The following is a 22,444-nucleotide window of genomic DNA, read 5'->3' on the forward strand; positions in this document are numbered from 1 at the left end:
ATGCCCTTAAGGAACTGGCGGGATTGTGGGTGAGAAAACACTGTAGCACCCTCAACTCGGGTCCGATAGAATAGTCGAGGTCCGAAGTCCGAAGTCCAAAAGCCAAGATTAATCAGTCAGAAAAGCACGAAGCACAAGCACAGAGCGCAAAGCTCAAACGTTCTCTCCAAGCGGCGGCAAGAAGAGAACTGAGGGAAGGGGCCGTTGGTCGCTGGAGGATCACGTGACCGTTTGGGCGGGAAAACGGGCGCTGAGGCGCGCGACAAACTGCCCCTTCGGAGCCATGGAAGCTCTAGAAAATTCTCCGGCGGCTGGCCTGCGCCTGCGCAGTCCCCATGTGTGGAGGCACAGAAGAACGAAGATGAACAATTATTATTATTATCATTATTATTATTTACATGGCAAAACATTACACTACCTCACAGGGTTGTTGCTGTGAGGATAAAATGGAGGAGGGAGGAGGGAGAATGTAATAAGCTGCTAAGAGATCTCCACTGGACAGAAGAGCAGGGTATAAACATCTAAATAAATAAAAATAAATAAATAGGTAATCAACTAGCACACTTTGGGAAGAGTTGGAATGTCACCACCTCTGCCATAAACGCTTTAGGTGCCTATTGGCAAGTTACTCTCTCAGCCTCAGTGCTTTGAAAACTCACATAAATACTTTCTATGATTATTGCAGAGCCCTCTCTACTGTGCAGCGCTAAGGATAAGAGATCTTCCCACACAGTACTGTGTCTTTTCCCTCTCCTGCCAATCACAGCCCAAGCCTGCTATCTCCTAGCTTTCATATGGGGATAATAAATCTTAACCAACTTCACAGCATTGTTAAAAGGATTTCTAAAGCCATGGCTGTGAAGTGCTTGGAAGTCTCAAAAGTGAAATATACAAGCTCAGCATACGGCACAAAGGGTTAATTGTCCTCTCCATCCTCTCCACACGCCAGCCAAGATGTCTCCCCTGCCAAATCACAGCTGTCAGGCCTCCTGCAGCCGTGAATAGATGCCTCACAAAAGAAAAGCCCACAACTTCACTGCCATTACCAGGTGAGAGATGTCTTAAAAGAAGATGCCTACCTTCCAGAAGTGCCTATTGAGAGCAGCAGGAGCCCAAACTCCTGGCAGGCCCAGTCTGAAAAGGTAGAAGGATCGCCTTGAAAGGTAGACTAATGGCTTCTAGAAAGAGTTTCTCTTTGGTATGGGGCAAATGCAGTGCCTATCCCCTAACTATGGTTACAAGTTTGGGAGTATTCTGCATGGACCTTTCCTCTCTCTCCTGCCCTCTCCCTTTTTTCTTGGGCACGACTTCACCCTCCCCTCTCACTGTTAGAGCTAAATAGACTGTAGTCCTATGCATGCACTGACGTTTTCACAGGTTAGCGCCCATGTTTGCAACCAACCATTAGAATGGGTTTGCTAAGATTTGAGCTACCTCTGATATTCTGCAAGAATACCAGCAGAGGTGAAAATCTGCAGCTCCAAAGCTGAAAGGGAGGGGAGAATATATACATAAGAGAAGAGATGGGACGGGAAGGGAAGGGAAAGAGCAGCTAGGGCGCTCCCAAATTCCTCACCATGGTTAGATGGATAGTGTTATGACTGAACCCAGACCTTTCTGGTGTGAGCATGAGATGAAAGGAGTCTGTATGGCTGCATTCACTGTATAATCTACATAGGAAAAGATGCAAGGGAAAAGGGGAGATTCTCTTTGCTGAATAATAGATTAAATAATAACTGTAAAAAATATGGACAAACCACATCCCTCCTTTTCCTATTTAAAAAAAGTATCCAGCCTAAGAAAAAGTTATCAGCAACACAAAAGCTGCCAAACCCACTGTGAACTTTGGTTAGACCTAATAAAGGTGGACATGTTATCCTTACTGCAAGGTTGCGAAACACACAGGTACACATACCTTTAAAGGCCAAACTAGAGGTGGCATTTTAAAGTGAGCTGGGTGTGGGCATCACTTTCCCCACAGCCGCACAACAGCTCCGGGGAACTAATTCTGAAAGCACAGGAGGGGGCTGTTTTGCAACAGGACCACAGCACAGGTGGAGGGCGGGGGGGGGACTGCTGCCTCCCAACTGCACCATTTTCCTGAGCCGAAAAGGTCCCAAGAGTGTAATTTGCTCCAGCTATGAGCAACAAGTGCAGTATTCTGTGAGAGTGACTCCAAGCCAGTTTGGTGTAGTGGTTAAGAGTGGCAGGACTCTTATCTGGAGAACCAGGGCTTTTTCCAGACGGCTTACCTGCCTCCGGAATGTCGCGCCATCTTGCGGGGAAAACGCGAAATATCGCGTTTTCTCACGCGAGTTTTGCGCGATGTCGCGCAAAACTCGCGCAAGAAAACGTGGTATTTCGCGTTTTCCCCGCAAGATGGTGCGACGTTCCGGAGGCAGGTAAGCCGTCTGGAAACGGCCCAGCCGTCTGGAAACGGCCCACAGCGTGATAATAATAATAATATAATAACATTCGATTTATATACATAGTTGTGAAGATAATAATATAATACTTTGTAAACTGCTTGGAGTGGGCATTAAGTTGTCCTGAAGGGCGGTATATAAATTGAATATTATTATTATTAAAATGGGACAAATAGCCCCCTGGGGCTGTTTCAGCACAGGAAAACAAAGTGGAGGAGGAAGCAGAAGCCCCTCCTCTACAGATTGAGGTACCAAGTTGAATCAGCCCCTTGCACTACTTTAATATTAGCTGTAGTGGCAGTGTGACTGCAAAGAAAGCAAGCTGGGTCTCAGAAAGACATTCCCAACTGAGAGCCAAGCTACAAGAGACAAATTACACGAGGAAGAACACGTGAAGGGAGTCGCAATGTTAGCCGGGAAGCTTGAGTTTTAAAAGAAATTGGAAGGCTTTGTCAATTTCCCCCTTCAACAGAGCCAGGGAGATGCTGCTCAGAGGGTTTGTTAATTTTGCCTCAGGAAGGCTCTGTCAGTTTCACCTCTCCTTCTAAGAAGCACAGAGGAAATAAACCCTCTGAGGAGCCATCTCCCTGGCTCTGTAGAGAGGGGAAATTGACAAAGCCTTCCAATCTCTTTTAAAACTCAGCTTCCCACCTAACATTGCGACTCCCTTCATGTGCTCCTCCTCGTGTAATTTGTCTCTTGTAGCTTAGCTCTCATTAAAAACGTTATGTCTAGTTTGGCCCTGAAACCTGGATTACACCTTCAGAAAAATTAGAAGGGATCCTTTGGAGAATGTACCACTGATGGGAATTGCTACTTTAAATGTTCCCTCATGCTAACACCTTTCTGCTCACAGAAAATTAAAAGGGAATGAGAAAGGACCTCATCTGTCTTTCCTGGTACGCTCAATGAAGCACATTGGCATGGCCAGTAATATAGTTCTTTCCTATTAGAACATTGGCCTCCCCATAACCTGGGGATAAACTGGAAATAAATCACAGCACTGAGCCCATCCACATAGTTGCTTTCTGCATGTTACCAGCACAGCACGGGAATAATAAACCACAAGAAAGCAGGCCCCATGACCATTCCAGTATGAGCCTAGACCTCAAGTGGACTAGAATCTGGACTTGACACATGGCCATGTCTTGCAAGAACAAGTCCCCTGCCCTTCTTTAACCATTCTGACTGATAATACATCAGTGTGCCCAGAAGGTTTTAAGCAGGCAACTATCTTGTATGAAGATAATTGGCCTGTGTGCCCTGAATTGTATGGAGATCTGGTCCCTTTTGATGTCGGGCCACACACAGAAAATTATACAAGGCCGCTGCTGTTTAGCAAGGGTGGGTCTATCATAAAGTTGGCGTGATTAAAACAAGCCCTGCTCAGAGAGCAATTTGATCTTCTTCATGCTTCTCATCTGAAAAACAACAGTCAGCACCAGTTCCTTGAAGCAGAATTCAGGAAAACCATGCAATTCTTCTCCAGCTACACCACAGTACAATGCAAGTGGGCTATTGTGCTTTTTAAAAGCCAACTTCAAAAATTCCTTGCACATATATAACTAACATACTAGGGAAAACTGGTCATTAGGGCAGAGCCACATATTGTGGGAGATCTCAAGAATACTGATAAAAGCAGTATCCCCTCATACCATATCTTCTAATAAGTAGTAACATCCGCTGCCTTGTATGGTGTCATCCTGCTGTGGGTTTCCTGGTGCTTGGCAGACATGACATGGAACAGGGTAAAAGAACTCAACAGCAGGATGATATCATATCAGGGCATGACACAAGGATGCTGTTTTTAGCAGTATCCTTGAGTCTCCTGTAACAGCTCATCTCGGCATAATATGGACTACAATAATGTAATCTTGGACATGTAGAACAAGTAGGACGGTTTAATGGTTAGAATGTCGGACTAGGATGGGGGAGATTCCCTACTCAATGAAACTTCCTTGGGTTACCTTGAGAAAGCCATGCTTTCTCTCTCTGTCTCCCTCTCTCTCTAACCCAACTCACAGGGCTGTTGCAGGGATACAATGGGGAGCATGTACACTCTCCTGGAAAAAGAGTGGAATAAAAACATAACAGATAGGCAGTTTTCACACTGCTTACCGGCCACGGCACATCAGGGATAGAGGTACATCTGGGTCTATATATACAGGATAAACGGGGGAAATCAGGGCAGCTGGCAGCCAGTTTTAGCTCGCAAGCTGCATTTGCCACAGGCGACCAGAATATAAATTTTAAAAACCCTGAGCCAAATATCTGGCTGTAGCTCTCTGATCTCTTGAGTTTAGGAAAATAAGAGGGAAGAGATTGAACTCCTTCCAGATGAGTTGCAAGGGCTTATTTCCATTCACACACAATTTGGGTTTGCTAGTTGCTATGGAGGACTTATTTTCTGCCTAACCCCGACCACGTGGTGCTGGTCATCCGTTAAAGCGAACAGAACAGACTTGCCCAGGCTTTCATGTCTTGGTGCAGAGGGCTTGCAGGGAATGTTAAACTATTCCTTCATGTTCAACTGCCTCCCCTCAAAGCCCGATGAATTACTACATTGGGATTCCTTCCCCGCCTCCCTTTCTTTCAAGTCAACTGAAATAAATTCTTTTGCTGGAAACAGGATACCAACCAAAGGGTATATCAAGCAAAGAGGGACATGAATACCTCATAAATAAAACAGGAGCCTGTTTTAATGATTCTATATATAGATCCTTTTACAAATTCAGGTAGAAGGCACGATTCGACATTTTGTGAGCTATGCCAGAATCAGAGGTCTCCAAGCCAAGGATATTTTTAATTCCATAGAAAGTGATAATTATGCATTGAAATAAATTGTGGTTTTGGATGCAGGCATCCAGAAGACGCTTCTGGTGCAGAGACTGCGGGACACGTACGTGCCATTTTCATTGAAAATTTGCACACTGTTCTATATAAATCCCAATTCTAATCCACATGAGGGAAGATTCAATTACTAAAATAAGAAAAACAATAGCATTACATTAAAAACAGGCAACAGCTAAAAAAAGCAGCCTCTAATTACTCTATCTGTCTGTATTACTTGAAAGTACATTAGCCAGTTGGAAAGACAATCCATTAGTACTGTTCAAATGGCACAGCCAGTAAAAGCCCATCTATGTTGTAGACCATAAAGGGAATTCGGCAACGATAGGGTCAGGCAGGTATCTCTTGGGAGAGAGAACTCAGAGTTGCATCTGTGCTATAGAGAGCCATCCACCACACATGGAGGGGGCCCTCCAACAATGAACGCCCAGCCTACTCTATAGGAAAATCCTGTAATAATTTCTATTCGATCCATTTAAGGCACAATTTCCCACGGAAGCCAGTGACTTTAGGTATACTAGTGAATACATACATCTCATACATCAACAATAGTATATGGCCATCTTCCCAACCCAGTTTCACCAGACTTAGGCCTGGTTCACACATGCAGAAAAATGAGGGGCCGGAATAGAGTATACTACTTCACACTGCAGGAGGAGAATCACGTTGGAACACTCTTCTATGTTCAAAAGTCCCTGCATATACAAAACTAGCACAGCAAGCTGGGGACAGGAGGCCTTCAAAGTTTTCCTCTGCTGAGCTAGAATTTGCAAGAACACTTTTATGCAATGAAACTTTCCACACTGGAATCGACCACCTGCAGTCTGAAGTGGTGCAGTCTATTCTGCCACCTCTCTTCATTCCATCTGCATGTGCAAATCAGGCCTTATTTGGTTACCCCTTACTATGTGCAACTTGTTCCAAACATTACTAGGCGGCGCAGATGGCAATTTGATGACCACTTACACTTGAGTAGCTGTACTGAGATCAATTGGATAATGCCCAGGCTATAGGATTATTCATTTGTGAAGATAATCCGTAAATGACAGACCAAATTTACTGCTCAATATTATTCATGCGAGCAGGAGCATGAACATCACTCCCATCCTGCAGTCACTCCATTGGCTACTCATTAGTTACTAGGGTTCCCAGGTGCCCGCCAGTGGCAGGCAAACTCATGAGGATTTGCCCCCTCGTCCGCTAATCGCCCAGCGGCAAACTCCCGGAGCTTTCCCACCACCAGCAAGCACCTCAGGAGCATGCATTGTGTGTGCGCTCCCACCTGTCACACTGGCCGTGAGAGTGTCCCTGCACTCTGTTTGGGGCCAATTTAGGCCCCAAACCAGCAGAATCTAAGCCATGTGGAGCACAGGAGCACTCCTGCGGCTGGTGCAATGGTGTCACTTGCAGAAGTGATGTCGCTGCACACTCAGCGTGGTGACATTACTTCCGGAAGTGACATCATCACGCCACGATTCAAACCTGGGCGGCAAAAGGTAAGTACCAGGGCCCAACCCTCCCGCCGGGAAGATAGAGGGACCTGACAACCCAATTAGTTACCATGCTCAGTTCAAGGTATTAGTTATCACTTACAAAGCTCGTCATGGCCTTGGTCTGGCATACCTATGGGACCGCATCCCTCCCTATGCTCCTCCATGGCAGCTTTGCTCTTCTGAACAGGGTCTCCTGCAGGTGCCAGGCTGCACACGGGTGAAATCAACAGCAGCACGGTTTTCTCTGTGGTGGCCCCCACCCTGTGGAATGGCCTGACCGAGGAAGTCAGGAGAGCCCCCCCCCACTCTCCTAGCTTCCCGCAAACAATGCAAAACCAAATTATTCAAAAAGGCTTTTTTACTCAGATAGGGAGGGATGTATTGTAGGAAGGGGAGTTCAGATGATCCGCTAATGAGTTAGGAACAACCATAGACCTCACCACTACGTTGTATTGGATTCCTACTAATGCTATGTCTTTGTGAACTTGTATCTATTTACCCTATGGCATTGTTTATGGAAATGTTCCTGTTATTGACTGTACTAATCTCACACTGCATAATCCACCTTGAGTCTCAATGAGAAAGACATATTATATAAATAAATAAAAACTTCAAAGGGCACTATACTGCAATCATAAGCAAAATTACTGCCTTGAAGTCATTGAGCTTAGAAGGGTAGAACTCTGCTTAGGACTGCCTAGCTACTGTATTCAGAGGGCTGCAGCTTGGGTTTGTGTGGGGAATTTGCAAGCGTTTCCATTTCAGTCATGAAAGAGTTAAACTATTTGTGTTACTTACTTAATTAGTAAACTTACTTTGCATGTAAGCACTAGGGCCTCGAGCAAGGATTCCCGCCATATAAGGGGGAGTCTCTAAGCATAATGAAGTAGAATTAGGATTTTCCATTGGGCAACTTGTTTATTGAGGGGAGGGGCAATTAAGTGATGATATATACTGAAGTTTTATTGATCTTTGTTCAGTCTTCTGTTGCTTTCGGATCAGTCTTCCTTCAGTTCTCTTTCTATCTATACTAGCAAGATGTAGTCTACTTAGCATTTATTATTTTCTTCCGAAGTAACCTTATTTTTATCCTTTTAGTAAAGTATTCTTACAGAGCTGCACTGGAGTATTGTCGAAGGCTTTCACGGCCGGAGAACGATGGTTGTTGGGGGTTTTCCAGGCTGTATTGCCGTGGTCTTGGCAAGACCACGGCAATACAGCCCGGAAAACCCCCAACAACCACTGCACTGGAGTGTTCGTCTATTCTCGTTACTTCCAATGCGCAATCTCTGCATAATCTCTGCTGATTTCCTACAGTTTGCAGGGGACCTGACCACCACTGTTGGGAAGTCTCCCGGGGATTCCTGCCTCTGCCTGCCAATTGCTAGCAGTTAGATTGCCTCCCATCAGCAGGGAGGCCAGGGAAATTGCTGTGCATGCCCTCTTGTACGTTGGCCAATGGTGTTACTTCCAGTGTCACCAGCAATGATGGCACTTCTGGTCACGCCAGAAGTGATGTCATCAGGGCGCACCACAGAAGCATGGATAGCATCTGTACCCTACCCCCTGTCAGTTGCGGGGGGGGGGGTCTGGCAACCTTAGCTGCAGCTCTAGGCTCCATAACAAAGTGGAAATTGCACTTGTTTCCTTATTTAAAACTGACGCATCTCAATGACAATTTTTTTAAAAAGAGTTCCTCCCAAACAATTAAGTGCCACATCAGTGAATAAATTAACTTCTTAAAAACCTGAAGGGTAATAAAATTTAAAGCAAGGAAAAGGTACATGGAAAGAACATAACGTACCGAAACATCAACTGCTGAATTCCAGCTGATGCAGTGACCCACTCGGGAAAGGGGTGTTATTTGATTGCCCTTGTTTGTGTGAGGAATTTAAAACATCTTTGAATGGCAAACTAAACTTTAAAAAACAAAAGAAATATTAGTATCTTTTAAAATAATTTTTAAAATGTTAAAACTCACACAAAATAGAAAAAAAATATAACAATAGAGGCAGGTGTACACATAAGCAACTATAAAAGGTTTCCAAATATCAAAAAATAGGTCCGTATGCAGCTGTCTATATGCCATATGTTCAAATACTGATAAAGTTGTAAGAGTCTCTACTCACTGAATGATGGGAGGTGGGCATTTCTCTCTCCAGTGCTATAATATGGCTTTTAGCCAAGTAAGGGCACGAAGGATTAGGGCTGGCAGGTCCCTACACTCTCCTGGTGGGGGGGGGGGCAGTACTCACCTTGTTGATCATCCTCACGCACGTGCTCCCAGAAACAACACAATGACTTCACTTCTGGAAGCCATGTCATCGCGCCAGCCATGAGAGTGCTCTCCTGCTTTACGCAGGGCTGAAAGAATCAGCCTCTTTGAGGCCAAAATTGGGCCCAAGCAAAGTGCGGGAGCGTTCCCGTGGCCAGTTTGATGACATCACTTCTATGCCTGGGGTGTCTGCTGCTGGTGGAAAATCACCAGATGGCTTGAAACCTCCCACCAGCAACCGGCAGGCAAGTGGGCAAACCACCGGGAGGTTGCACAACACTGGCAGGCACCTCGGATCTTTAGATTATCACAAAAAGAAAAATTATTGTGCAAAGCATGCACCCTGGCAAAGTTCCTAATTTTCCGCCGATTTCCCTCCCCTCAATTAAAATAAAGTCAACAAAAAAGGAAAGACTGCATTCAACACAGGTTGAAGTCTTTAAAACTTCTGCTGCTGAAGGCTGCAAGAACTCTGGCTTCTTTGAAATGCGGCCTCCTGTGCCACCAGTTGCTGAGGCATTAAGGAATACTTCTGAACAGTCTACCTTCTCAGAAGAAAGAAAAGCTACAAACATGTGAGCCAGAGACCAGGCTGTCCACTACTGGCAGAAAAGGGTACAGGAAGAAGCAAATAGGCCTTGATACTGAAGGGCTGGACAACCATCAGTCATAAGGCTCTTCTGTGGGAGAGGAAGCGTCATGCAAATGTCATGTGTGAATATGGGGGGTGGGGGTTAGTGACAAAGTCAGGGCTTTTTTTCAGCTGGAATGCGGTGGAACGGAGTTCCGGCACCTCTTGAAAATGGTCACATGGCTGGTGGCCCCGCCCCCTGATCTCCAGACAGAGGGGAGTTGAGATTGCCCTCCGCGCCACTCCAGCAGCGATTTAAACTTAAATTGCCGATGGCGATTTAAACTTTTTAAAACTCCCTCCTTGTTCCAGCTGACCCAAAGTGATGCCATTGTGCGGTCCTGAGTTCCACCACTGAGTTCCACCACCTCTTTTCCCAGAAAAAAAGCCCTGGACAAAGTTATATGCAATTCAGAGAGCATGCAGTAGACTAAAGGAGGAAATGCAAGCATTACATACCAAAAGTCTGTATTTATAAGTGTTCAGTGCCATCAATACCAGTATATGTTAGGCCATTTTAAAATTGTTTGTTCTACTATTTAGTGGAGCATTGCTCAAGGCCTGCTGGCAAAATGAGCAGTGTCATTAAAGCAAAGTGCCATCAACGCACATGGTCTCTGCCATGAGATGCTTACTTTACATTTTGAAAATGAGAGAAACATCAATGAGAAGGAAATAATAAAAAAGGATGACTGCAAGCAAAGTTAGCTCCCCCTCAACTGAAGTCCAGGTTTTTCGAGTGAAGACCAAGGCTTTGTGGATTTTGAAGTGGGATTGAAAATGGACTGTACAAAGGAGTTCCAGGCACAACTGATTGAAATTAGACCTTTATGGGTATTCGGTAAATGCCACGGTGTTAAAGAATATTTACGAACATTCTAGATTCTCAGAATAGGGCAGCAAGGGAAAATGGAATGGAATGTAGAAAGGGTGCCACCATTTCTGCCTTAGGCCATCAGATGCAAATCTGCAGAAGGAAAGGTCAAATCCAGCTCTTCATATTTATATACAGCGTTATCCTCTAAAAGATTGTTTTACACCATATAATTTTGTATTGAATTGTCGAAGCTAATTAGCGCAACACATTTTGTTTGCTGTCACCAGCACACCAGTGGAAAGGCGTCTGAGAATAGATCTAGTCAACGCTTGTTAAGAGAGTGAAAGACCTCAGGGCAACTGAGGGAGGGGGTGGAATTTGGGTAGCAAATACAAAAAGCAAAGGAAGAGAGACCCTCAGAACAATGCTAAATACAGTGTCCCCCTTTTAAGTCCACTGAAGTCAAAAAGAGTGGAACGCTGTATAGCGACTACTGGCATATGTTAAAGTACAAAAATTATTTGATATATAACCACGCGTACCACTTATGTAGATTAGCTGCTGTCAACATTTTCAAAGCTGAAGCCCATCCTCCAACATGGGAAATGGCTTGCGATTTTTCCACCAGATAGAGGCCCCCATCTTTTTGCTTGCCCTAGGATTTTCGGGATGCAAAGGAGGCTGAGGCTCTCCTTTTAATACTTTCACCCAAGAGGGAAATTTGGCGGGCCCAAGTTTGTCAAACAGAGGTGTGAGAAATAACACCTGCAAAATTCTCTCTCCTCCATGACTGTTAAATGAAGAGAAGCTACAGCACTCTGAAAACACAGCCACCCTCTCCCCATCTCCCTCCCAATTTCTCTCTTGGATCTTTCATCTCTTCTTTTTTCCTCCTCAAAGAAAAATCAATGCAAGGTACATGCACAACCTTAGGGCATGGAAAGTCCCACAGGTGAGGCCTGATCCCACAGTTGAAAGTCACTCCAAGAGATCATTCTATAAGCAAGAGAGAGGGCAAAAACATGCTTTTGAAAAACATGAGCCAAAAGTTAACCTTGGTCTTTTGTTTTAATGTGCTAGTTGGCTTCATATAGTATAAAATATAAAAGGGCCGATTTTCATCAGGAAAAGGACTGGCAGGGGGAAAAACCCATGACTAGGGCCACTGCCTGACCCAAGCATCCTACTCCACTAACCACAGCTGCCATTTTTATAAGTTTAGAATGACAGGCGATCGGCACTCTTATTCCCGGCTGCAAACACAATTTTCACTCCCAAAAATGAAAGATCATGGGTAATTAATGTATCCTTCCATTTTTTAGGACTATAATTCTGAATGGGTTCTTATTTTAATTCTCACTCTCCATTTTGTCCTCTGAGGTCTACAATAAAAGATCTGCAGACCAACTTTGCAAGGTTAAGACATCGTCATTTCCTCCAGGCACACCCCAACAATGATGTCATCCCACTACCCTCTTCGACGGCACCTTTAAAAGCAATTCCATATCTGGATAAAAAACCTGCTTGTTAATGTCTAATTCATAAAAGATTGCAATTGGTGGTGGCTGGCCCAGGAGCACGCTTTGGGTGGAGCCGACCCATCCAGAGCCTACACTTTTGTCTGGCCCTGGTAGCCCTGCCATACAAGTGTCAGAACCTGTTTGCCCCTAGAAGAAAAGCAGTTGTCAAGACTCTGGGTATTTCATAAAAATGTATCGCTCTCTTGGGTACCATTTTGGAAAGGAAAAGGCTGTTGCCAACCGGTAATCACACTCATTCCCCTGCCCCACAACTAGTGACCTCATCCTGTTTAAATGCTTGGCTCCAAACAGCTGAATGCCTGCCTGCTAAATAGTGCTGACATTATTGTTCTGCCTAACTATCCACATGAGATTGAAATGTTCCAGCCCTGGAACCTGTATTCAGAGAACAGCAAGATCCACGGGAAGACTAAAGATAGCCAGCCCTGTGTGCCATTTGATCATTTGAATTTAAGGGCAGACTGTTTCAGTTTCTGGAGGGTCCATTTCATTGTCATGGCTACTGACAGTTGGTGGCCAATCATCCGTTAATTTGTTTAATCCTCTTTTAAAGTCATCTAAGGACTGGCCCATCCATGAGCAGAATGAGATGGTAGAAGCCTGATGTTGTTCTGGAGAGTCGCTGTGGAACTGAGGTACCCATGTCTTGGTACAGTAACAAAGGACATGTTTTGCAAGGTCTCAGGTTCAATGCCTCAGGTGACTGGAAAGGCCTCTTTCTGCCTAAGACCTTGGAGAGCCACAGCAAGCCAGAACAAGTCGGTCAACAGTCCAAGTCAGTTTAAGGCAGCTGCATAAATCTGCATGTAGTTTATTCCTTGGAACAATTTCCTCACGTCATACTAGTATGCATATGGTTTGGAGCTGGTTTGTTTTGCAACTTGGCAAGAGGCAACTGTTGACTCATCTGCTCCTAACGGCCAGTTGTTAAAATTCCAATTCTGATGATCTGAAATTTTGAGTTTCACACCTACCCACTCTCTGAGCAGACAGACAGGGCATCTGCTAACACAGCCCAACGACTGAAAATAAGATATATTTTCCCCAGATGCATTTAACATATGGTGAAGAAAGATAGCAAGAACTTTTCCATCAAACCGGTGTTGAAATGCATCCTGCATATTCAACATCTTGATTATTTGCTTAGCTCCTTTGTTTGGCTGTTGCATCCTAGGTTAACGAATGGGGGAATGTTGCTAGGGGGTGGGGAATGGATGTAATTGCTGCCGATTAAGTAACCTTTTGTACTGTTGAGCTCTAATGTGTCTGACAGGTTGGATCAAAATTCATTAAATTGAAGGGAACTTAGAAATATTAGGGGGGTTATGCCATAGCTTGGGGCCTTTATTAAACTTGTGAAATGATTTGCTCTTTCTAAGTACATCTGGATTCAACAATTGGTGAGATGGATACCATCCTAAACAGAATTACACCCTTCTAAGCCCCTTGTCTTCAGTGAAGGGTATAACTCAGCATAGGATGGCACTATTGAGTCATGTGCAGCTCGGCGTCCCTGCCTCCGATTATAGCACAGTCATGAACTCACCAGATGATTTGGGGAAGCTGTTCCCAGTTAGATGCAATTCTTGCATCTGTGATGTGGATTGTGGACATATCACAGGTACTACTTATTTTATTTATTTGTGTCATTTACCTTTTTCACTGAGACTCAAGGCAGATTACATAGTGTGAGATTAGTACAGTCAATATCAAGGGCATTTCCATAAACAATGCCACAGGGTATATAAATGCAAATTCACAAAGACATAACATCAGCAAAAATCCAATTCAGAGCTGAAGAAATGCTAAAACAGAGCATAAGCAATTCCAAGACTGACATTAAACAACCTAGAACCATCCAGTAGGATCATACTTAAAGCAGCAGAGCAGACATTAGGTGACAGATAGTACATGGTAGCTCTGAGTAGTGAAGTCTATGGTCTCTATCTCTTTAGTGAAGCATCTCTTTGAGACTACGCCCCCCCCCATCTGAGTAAATAAAAAAGTCCTCTTGAATAATTAAGTTTTGCTTCATTAGTGGAAAGACAGGACAGTGGGGGCTCTCCTGACCTCCTCAGGCAGGCCGTTCCATAGGGTGGGTGCCACCACAGAGAAAGCATGTGTAAGGGCCGCTTTGACTGTAAAATTATCTAGCTAGCCATTGTGGCATACAAAAGGAAGTTGCTAGTTCTTAGGAGGCTGACAAGAGGCTTTGAAAGCTTAGAAAATGCTATTGCAATAGTTAATGAAATCTCAAAAGCCAGAATGAGCACCTGAGTAGACTGCCAGAGGAAGTGTGTGTGTACTGATGCCAAGCATAACTTTCTGCCTGTCCTCAGAAGTATACAAAAACTAAGCACAAACGTAAGTAAATTTTGCTGGATTTATACAGGCTCACTTTGATACAGAACCGAATTATTGTTTTGAAAGTTTTAAAATATATTTATACAGTGCTCATTTCGGGGGGGGGGGGACGTGCAGGAACGCAGTTCCGGCAGTTCCCCAAAGAGGCCCCGCCCACCTGACTCTCGGCCATTTTGGGCATTTTGTCCTGGATTGGGGCCGAAATGGCCCAGATCGGGCCTCTGATGGGTGGTGGATCACTCTCCTGCTCAGCAGCGGCCCGATCCTGACCATTTTGGGCCCCCTTTCGGCCATTTTCAGCCCCTTTTTGCCATTTTGGGCCCTGAATGGCCAGGATTGGGTCTAAAACAGCCAGGATAGGTGATGTCAGGAGGTGTGGCATATGCAAATCAGTTGTGCTAATGACACATTTCCGGTGATGTCAAGGGACGTGGCATATGCTAATGAGTTATGCTAATGAGTTCCTCCAGCTCTTTTTCTACGAAATGATCCCTGTATTTATAAACCCTCAGTATATACTGAATTCCGCCAAATTTCTAGCTATAGCTCACCAAATTCTCAAAGATAAAGCCTAATGCAATTGGGAGCTTGCGGACTCAAGAGAGCGAGTAGTTCCTGCACTTTGACTGTAATTGTCCTAGAAGTGGTGGGGAATTTTAACATAAATACTGTCGATAGGACGTATTGTATTTTTATAGTCTGGATTTTAGTGTAGTTTTGTTTATTTATATTGTTACTCTGGGTTTAATACAGAGACTTGTGCTGGTTATATACTAAATAAATAAACACATCTTGAAATCACATGTAAGGCATGGGGGGGTTACCCTCCCCCCCTCAATGTAGCTGGGACAAGATATCTGCTCGGTCTTACAGCCTGACACACACCCAAATGCTTGCTGCAATAGACTGCCCAGCCAAAGGAGATGTTTAGGGATAAGTTGGGAGGGGTAGCTGACCTTTCCCTGAGAGCATTCTCTAGCAATACTACTACTAATTAGCATTTGTATAGTACTTTCAGGATTCAAAGCACTCCACAGACATTGACCCAGCAATTTTTACAACTGTCCTGCAAGGCAGACCAAGTTCATGATTTCCCATAGTGCAGATGTGAGCCTAAGGCTAACAGTGACTTGCTTGAGGGTGGGCTTCTGACTGAGATGGAGATTTGAACCAGGGAAGGGACCCCTTCAGATCACAACTCATTCTCATAGCCACTATACTAGGCTAGCTGCCCAAGCTGCTAGTATATGAACTAATGAGATCACTAATCTAATTTAAATGCAAACAAACCTGTTAGGGATCCACTTTTCCCCCCACAGAGCTGAAGAACTGGTTCAGTCGAAGACACTGAAATGTATTTCCTCCCTTGGACAGAGCAACTTGGCGTACAAAAATAGATTTCAATTACATCACAGAGGACGGATTGACAATTTCATCACTGCTGCATGTGCTTCTGGTTACTTTCCTCCTCCCTATTCACCCGACTTCCTCCTAAGCCAGGCCTGGATATTCCTAACGGGACACATGAGCAGCAGATGCCTGTGAGAGCAAGCCAGGTCTTGCCTTCCTGTGCAGAGAAGCGACGCGGATGATCTGGGACACCCTTAAGGTCAGCAGAGAGAGAGGCATGCAAAGCCGGTCCTTGGGACGTAAGAAGAAGCCAGCTGGATCACACCAAAGGCCCATCTAGACCAGCATTCTGTTCCCAGCAGTGGCAGGCCAGGTGTTCTTCAAAAGCCCTCAAACAAGGCAAGGAGGTGCTCTCTCTCTCTAGTATTCAGAGGCAGACTGGCTGTGCACAAATTATTTCTGGTTTATGTAACCCACCTTTCTCTTTGAAGGATTCAAGGCAGCAAGTAAAACCAACAAATGCAACACTAGGTTCCATTGAGCTCTCATTGCTAATAGCCATTGACAGATCGATTCTAACCTCCTTTTTTAAGGCCACTAAAGCATCATCCATCACCACACCAAGGCCAAAGTCTGGAACGCAATCCACTGCTCTCCAGCGCAAGCATTACTGAAACAAACAGCATGCCCCAGAGAACTTATTTCACTGAGGTCCATATTATTTTGTGGGAAGTGCAGTGCCTTTTGGATGTTGTGCCAAAATGTCTTGGGCCAACCTTAGATTTTGTTTTGGTAGACTATCTCAGGCTGAGCCTGAATATCCAGAGGTGGGCAAGGTCACCACAAAAAAATAAAAGAAGACAAAAGGAGCACAGCCTGTCTAAAGGAGTTTTTAGTTTAACAAGTATGCAGCGGGCACTCATTAGTGACACATTGCTTCCCTCTAGATGTACCCCCTCTTCCTTGATACTGCATCCAGGGCTTTTTTTCAGCTGGAACGCGGTGGAACGGAGTTCCGGAACCTCTTGAAAATGGTCACATGGCTGGTGGCCCCGCCCCGATCTCCAGAGTTTAGATTGCCCTCCGCACCGAGGGCAATTTAACCTTTAAAAAACACCCCCCCCCCATTCCAGATGACCCAAAGTGATGTCATTGTGTGGTCCTGTGCCGGCAATCCACTGAGTTCCACCACCTCTTTTCCCAGAAAAAAAGCCCTGACTTCATCCATTAGAGCCATCCTCCTTTCCCAGACCTCACTGACCCTGATTTTGGTACCTGGGAAAATGCAACTATTCCTGACAAAGGCATCAAGTCATAAGCCTGTGTGGTGTAGTGGTTACTGTTGGACTAGAATCTGGGAGACCCAGGTTCAGATCCCCGCTTTGCCATGGAAGCTCGTTGGAAGACCTTGGGCCAGTCACACTCTCTCGGCCTAATCAACCTCACAGGATTGTTGTGAGGATAAAATATAAACGAAGGAATGATGTAAGCCACTTTGGATCCACACTGGGAGAAGAGCAAATGAAGCAAATATATAAATACAAATAAAATAACCCTTTATATTGGCAGTTGCTTGTCACATCACTCATGGCAGTAGCACAGCCCTCTTTTCTCAAGCTTGCACCATTTTGTGAACTGTTAGTTTTATTTATTTATACGTAATTGTTGAGCTCTTCGTAATTGCAGGCTCTCCTAACATGCTACTGCTGCAGCAGAAAAGAGCAAGAGTCCAGTAGCACCTATAAGACTAAAAATTTGTGGGAGGGTATGAGCTTTCGTGAGCCGTAGCTCACTTCTTCAGGTATCTGAAGAAAGCTCATACCATACCACAAATGTTGCTAGTCTTATAGGTGCTACTGGCCTCTTGCTCTTTTCTGCTGCTACACACAGACTAACACAGCTCCCTTGATGCTACTGCTGGATTGCCACTACTGGAACCATCTAAAAGATTAAAAAGCTGCAAGGGACTTACAGCTTCTAAGTCATCCATCCACCTAGGTTACACACATCAGCCTACAGTACACTATACTGCAACCAAAGAGAAGCTACACTACAAAGGCGTGCTTGTGGCACATACTGCTTAAGATGCATTGCGTCCCTTAGCCAAACGTATAGCTTAAATTTTGATCTCATCCATTACAAGACTCATAGTGAACCAGAGATGTCCAGTTGGGGGATCAACCTGTATATCACCACCCAGCTCTGGCCCAAGGACAAAACTATGGAAAGACTACCCAAGAAGAATCTTATAAGCAATTAGCAGATGCTGCGTAACAGGAATTAACAAAATGAAAAAGAAGGGAAACTATTCTTTTAGCACAGGATGGCTGACGAGGTGACATTTTCATCATTCTTAATGATAAAATAATAGCCTTTTATATCTTAAGGATTATAGTGGATACGGAAGCTGAACATGAGTGGACCACATTACACACTCCAGTATTATTAGGGGCTGGATAAACAAAAGCATCCCATCCACGTCCAGCTCTAGCAACTGCAGTTCAGAAAGTACATGGGCATCCTGGGAAGGATTCACAGGAAAGCATCAAGGGTGTTCAAGGATCTAGAATAGGGGAACTCTTCCACCTACAATCTGTTAGCCATGGAAAACTGGCATGACAGGTCTAGATATCACACCTGCTTTGCATACCATACAAACTGCATTCAGCACATGGTTGGGACCACTGGCCAAAACTACATGACATGGAGGGGTTTTGTCACTGGATCCCCAGATGCTTAGCTTACCATCAAAATGCAGCCACAGGGAGGACTCCAAAATGAATTAGGGTCATGGTGCTAGGCAAGTGTTCTTTTAATCTCCTTCATACTCCTGTGCCATTTCCCAAATTGAAATAGACTCCCCAAGCTGCTTTCTGAAGCTCAATTACATGTGTGTATGTCAAGGAGGGGAGGATCTCACGATGGTTCCCCAGTGTCACATGCCGTTTCGCCCTAGGTGATTTACTAAATCCTTTGCTGAAGTATGTGCCTGGGAAAATATGACTGAACCATAACCAACAGACTGAAGGGAAGAGAGAGAGCGAGAGAGTGAAACCATATCCATTTCTTTTCTAAACAACTTAAGTTCATGGAAGAGGCAAGTAACCTCTTTAGCAGGAGATGGAACATCTGCCACTTTGAAAGTGCTGGCCTTCATTATACCACATTTAAAAACACACCCGGATTTGATCTCCATGCCACAGCACTCCACATCAGTCATCTGCCAGGCACTGAGTCCTGGGCGCATATTCACCAGCACGCATTCCATTCATGAGCACCTCACTACTGTGCTACAGTCAAACAGAGGGCTTTCCCCCCTCCGCACACTGCTCTTTCAATAGGCAGCTTGTACAATGCTATTCTAAATTACTAGGGTAAGAGCATCTCTGAATCAGTAATTGCCACACACTCTGCAATTTTTTTTAGAAGCCTCCATTCAAAAGTCAAAATATTCATTTGGTCCTCAGAATACAAAGCAGTGACCCTGTGAGGGTGGAGTGGGGAATCTAAATGGGAGGTGAGCAGTTACATTTTTTAAAAGACAAGGCTTTCCCTTCCTTCCCCCTTCCCCGTATCCATCTCTTATCCAGGTTGATAAACAAAACAATGAATGATCCATTTCCCTCCTTCATACAGACCTCAAGATTTGCAAAAGAGCTCCAACTGCATCTTTTTTAAAAAAGCAATTGCAGAACAACCATAAGCATTTTTTTTTACCCAGCGGGATAGCCAGAACCAAAGGATTTAAAAAAAAAAAAAGATCTACAGCAGAAATATATTCAATCCAGTCCAGAGAAATCCAAGCTTTTTTCCAATGTTTCTGTGTCGTAATCGCTTCAGCCAGGAAAGGAAAAGAGTGAGCCAAGAATTGTCAAGGTCCCTCCAAAGAGGTGCTCAAGATCGTCTCAGAAACCTTTCAGGTGTGTGGAATGGGCTGCATTTTAAAATATTTTTTTAAAAAAAACTTACCAGCTCTACCGATCCATAATGCTTCCTGCTGAATTCTCCACGTCTACAGCCCAGGTCCTCGGAGACAGAGCTGGAATAGAAGTGCTTCATCAGTAGACATAGCTAACTGGCCCCTCAAGTGCTTAAAAAAAAAGAAATAAAAAGATCTCCCCCCAGTTGTGCCGAAGGAGGTCTGCAGCATACAGCTCCATCACTGCGGGAGACCCTCGAAAGAGGCACAACCACTCGCAGCCATTGTAGAGACTGCCTTGCCGAAAGAAGGGGAAAGGGGTGGGAGAGAAAGGATGCCGCCTGCCTTCCCTTCAACTGGAAAGGCAAAAAGCTACAATTCAATTAAATATTTAGTCATGGCATGATGATCGATGGAGGAGGGCAGGGGCAGACGGTGGCTGGAATTACGTTTGCCAGTCTCTTTCTCTGACCAAAGAGTCTCTGAAGCAGACTTAAATGCAGAGAAGGGAGGGGAGGAGATGAAAGGCAGGCCAACCATCTCCTTCTGCAACATTAGCTCACGCTAAAGCTACCTTGCAATTAAAAACTTTCTTTTTAGGCCATTTTGCCTTTCTAGGGTTTTCCATGGGGGGGGGGGGATTCTTCCATCCCTGAATTTTAAAAAAAGAATATAAATGACCTTTGCTGGGTCTCCGTGACCAAGAGTAAGTTCTCACGGAGAGAAGCCTCACAAGCCGTCATTAAAGATCGAGAGACACTGCGTGTTGTTGTTGCTTTGCACCACCATGTAGACACATGGCTGGTTGCACTGCTTCGTATGCCAAAGAAGACAGAGGGGGTCTCTGCCACAGAGGAGGTTCCCAGCTAGATTGTAATTAGGAGGAAAGGGGAAGGAGTGGGTGTGAACCAATGCAGTCATACGGACTTTTGTCACACAGCTGGGGTCACCAGCAGGAATCAGGATGAAATTACATGTGCATTTCCAGGATTCAGAGGAGATGAAGGGATGACCATCAGTTTGGATGGCGTTAAAAGGGGACTAGATACATTCATGGCCAAGAAGGAAGGACTGGGGGATACTTCTGAATACCAGTGGCTGGGGGGGGGATATCCTTGTCCTATTAGTTAGCCTTCTGGAGGCATCATTGTGGGAAACAGGATGCTGGACTCACTGGATCTAACAGAACTGTTATGCTCTTTATCAAGACATTTGCTGTTGTGGGGATGAACGGGGGAAGAGAGAACAGTCCTTGGGCTTCCATGCTCCTATCCCCTCTTCTGTAAAGTCAATTATTTCCTTTCCCAATAGCACAACATAATTGTGTCCACACCGGCACACTGTAGCTTACGCTTTCCCTACAAACTAAAACTTCATACATACAGAGGCTTGGATCAGCCCCTTGCTGCAGAGAAAAGCGCTGCCATTGGCAGAACGACCTGCAGGGTTCAACCCACTGGTTTGAACCTGGTTTCAAATGCCAGCTTATAGAAAAAGTACAAACCTTGGTTTACCATTTTGCAAGTAAACTATGGGTTGCCACAAAGTGAAAATAACCCAATCACTAGTTCCACACAGTGGGAGAAGAGAGTGTGCCACTTGAAACGTCCCACAGGCTGATTCGGGTAAAGACAAACCATGGTTCACCATCAGATCTGAACAATACTAAGCTTTTTAATACTCACACAAGAATCTTTCCTCCTGTCCCTTTGGCTAACACAAACAGTTGCAAGTTAGGCATTCTCCTTCCCATGTTTTAAATGTCACCATGACCTCAGCAGTTAGTGAGAAAAGACACACCCCTATGCCACTCTGAGATCCTTGGAGGAATGGAATTAAAAATGTAATAGACAAGCCTTGCACAACTTTATGGGTGATGCATGCTGCCCACTTCCCCTAAATGGCGTACAAAGCTACCCAGGTCTGGTTTCTTTGCATAAGAGCATGAGAGACTTAAGATTTTTTAAAGTATCTGCTTGATTTACAAATATATAATTAGCACATATGCAGAGGTAAAGAGGCACTCCATCAAAGCAAGCTTGCATCAGATCCACAGAGAGAGAGAGAGAGAGAGAGAGAAATCTCTACCTCTCGGTGTCTCTTCCAAACCACTGTTAATTCACACATGCGCATACCTGCCCACTACCTTTTCCAAGCTCTAATGACATAAGCTGTGTAACACCTTTTACATGGTTTTTGTTTGGGGATTTTGCCGCGCAGCTACCCATGTATTTTGTCATGCTCTGATGGGCATCTCATTCAAGAATGCCAAGCTATTAAGAGGCCACTTCCAAACAATGCGCTCCTATTCAGGAAGGATCCACAGCCATTAAAGTACACATTCACATTCTTCTGTCAAAGCATTCCCACCCCCCAAAATCAGGTGCCACTTCAAGTAAAACCACAGTGACAGACCCATCCAAAGTAATCAAGCAGCAAACTTGCAAGGACGCCCCTCTCCAGACCTAAAAGACAAATTACCAGGAATCATACAATGCGTACAAATGAAAGGAGCCTCATTAAGTAGCCTTTTAAAGCAGAGCCGCAATTACCAGGCAGCTCCAATCGTCTTCAGATATCAACATTCCAATTTGATTCTCTGGCAGGGTACTGTTGACATGATTTCTGTCACTGACGACATAGTGGGGAGCCAGCCCTTCAGTTCCAATGGCCAACTCACAAAGTTTTGTCATTTAAAAAAAAAACAATCACACACTTAATTTTCTAACAATGAAATATTTCAAAAACTTTACTTTGAACATTTCTACCCATCCTTCC

The 22,444-nt window shown here is 44.6% G+C and overlaps 1 protein-coding gene across 1 annotated transcript in view; it reads right to left on the bottom strand.

The window, feature by feature from the left end:
* Positions 1-22,444, bottom strand: part of GARNL3 (GTPase activating Rap/RanGAP domain like 3) — a 133,425-nt gene that overhangs the window by 80,336 nt on the left and 30,645 nt on the right. Inside the window, exon 2 of the mRNA XM_054997400.1 lies at positions 19,717-19,786. Coding sequence (XP_054853375.1) covers positions 19,717-19,786 — 70 coding nt within the window. The remainder of the gene's footprint in view (positions 1-19,716; positions 19,787-22,444) is intronic.

Source organism: Eublepharis macularius, chromosome 14, assembly GCF_028583425.1.
Source record: "Eublepharis macularius isolate TG4126 chromosome 14, MPM_Emac_v1.0, whole genome shotgun sequence".
In the NCBI taxonomy this organism is placed as follows: Eukaryota; Metazoa; Chordata; class Lepidosauria; order Squamata; family Eublepharidae; genus Eublepharis; species Eublepharis macularius.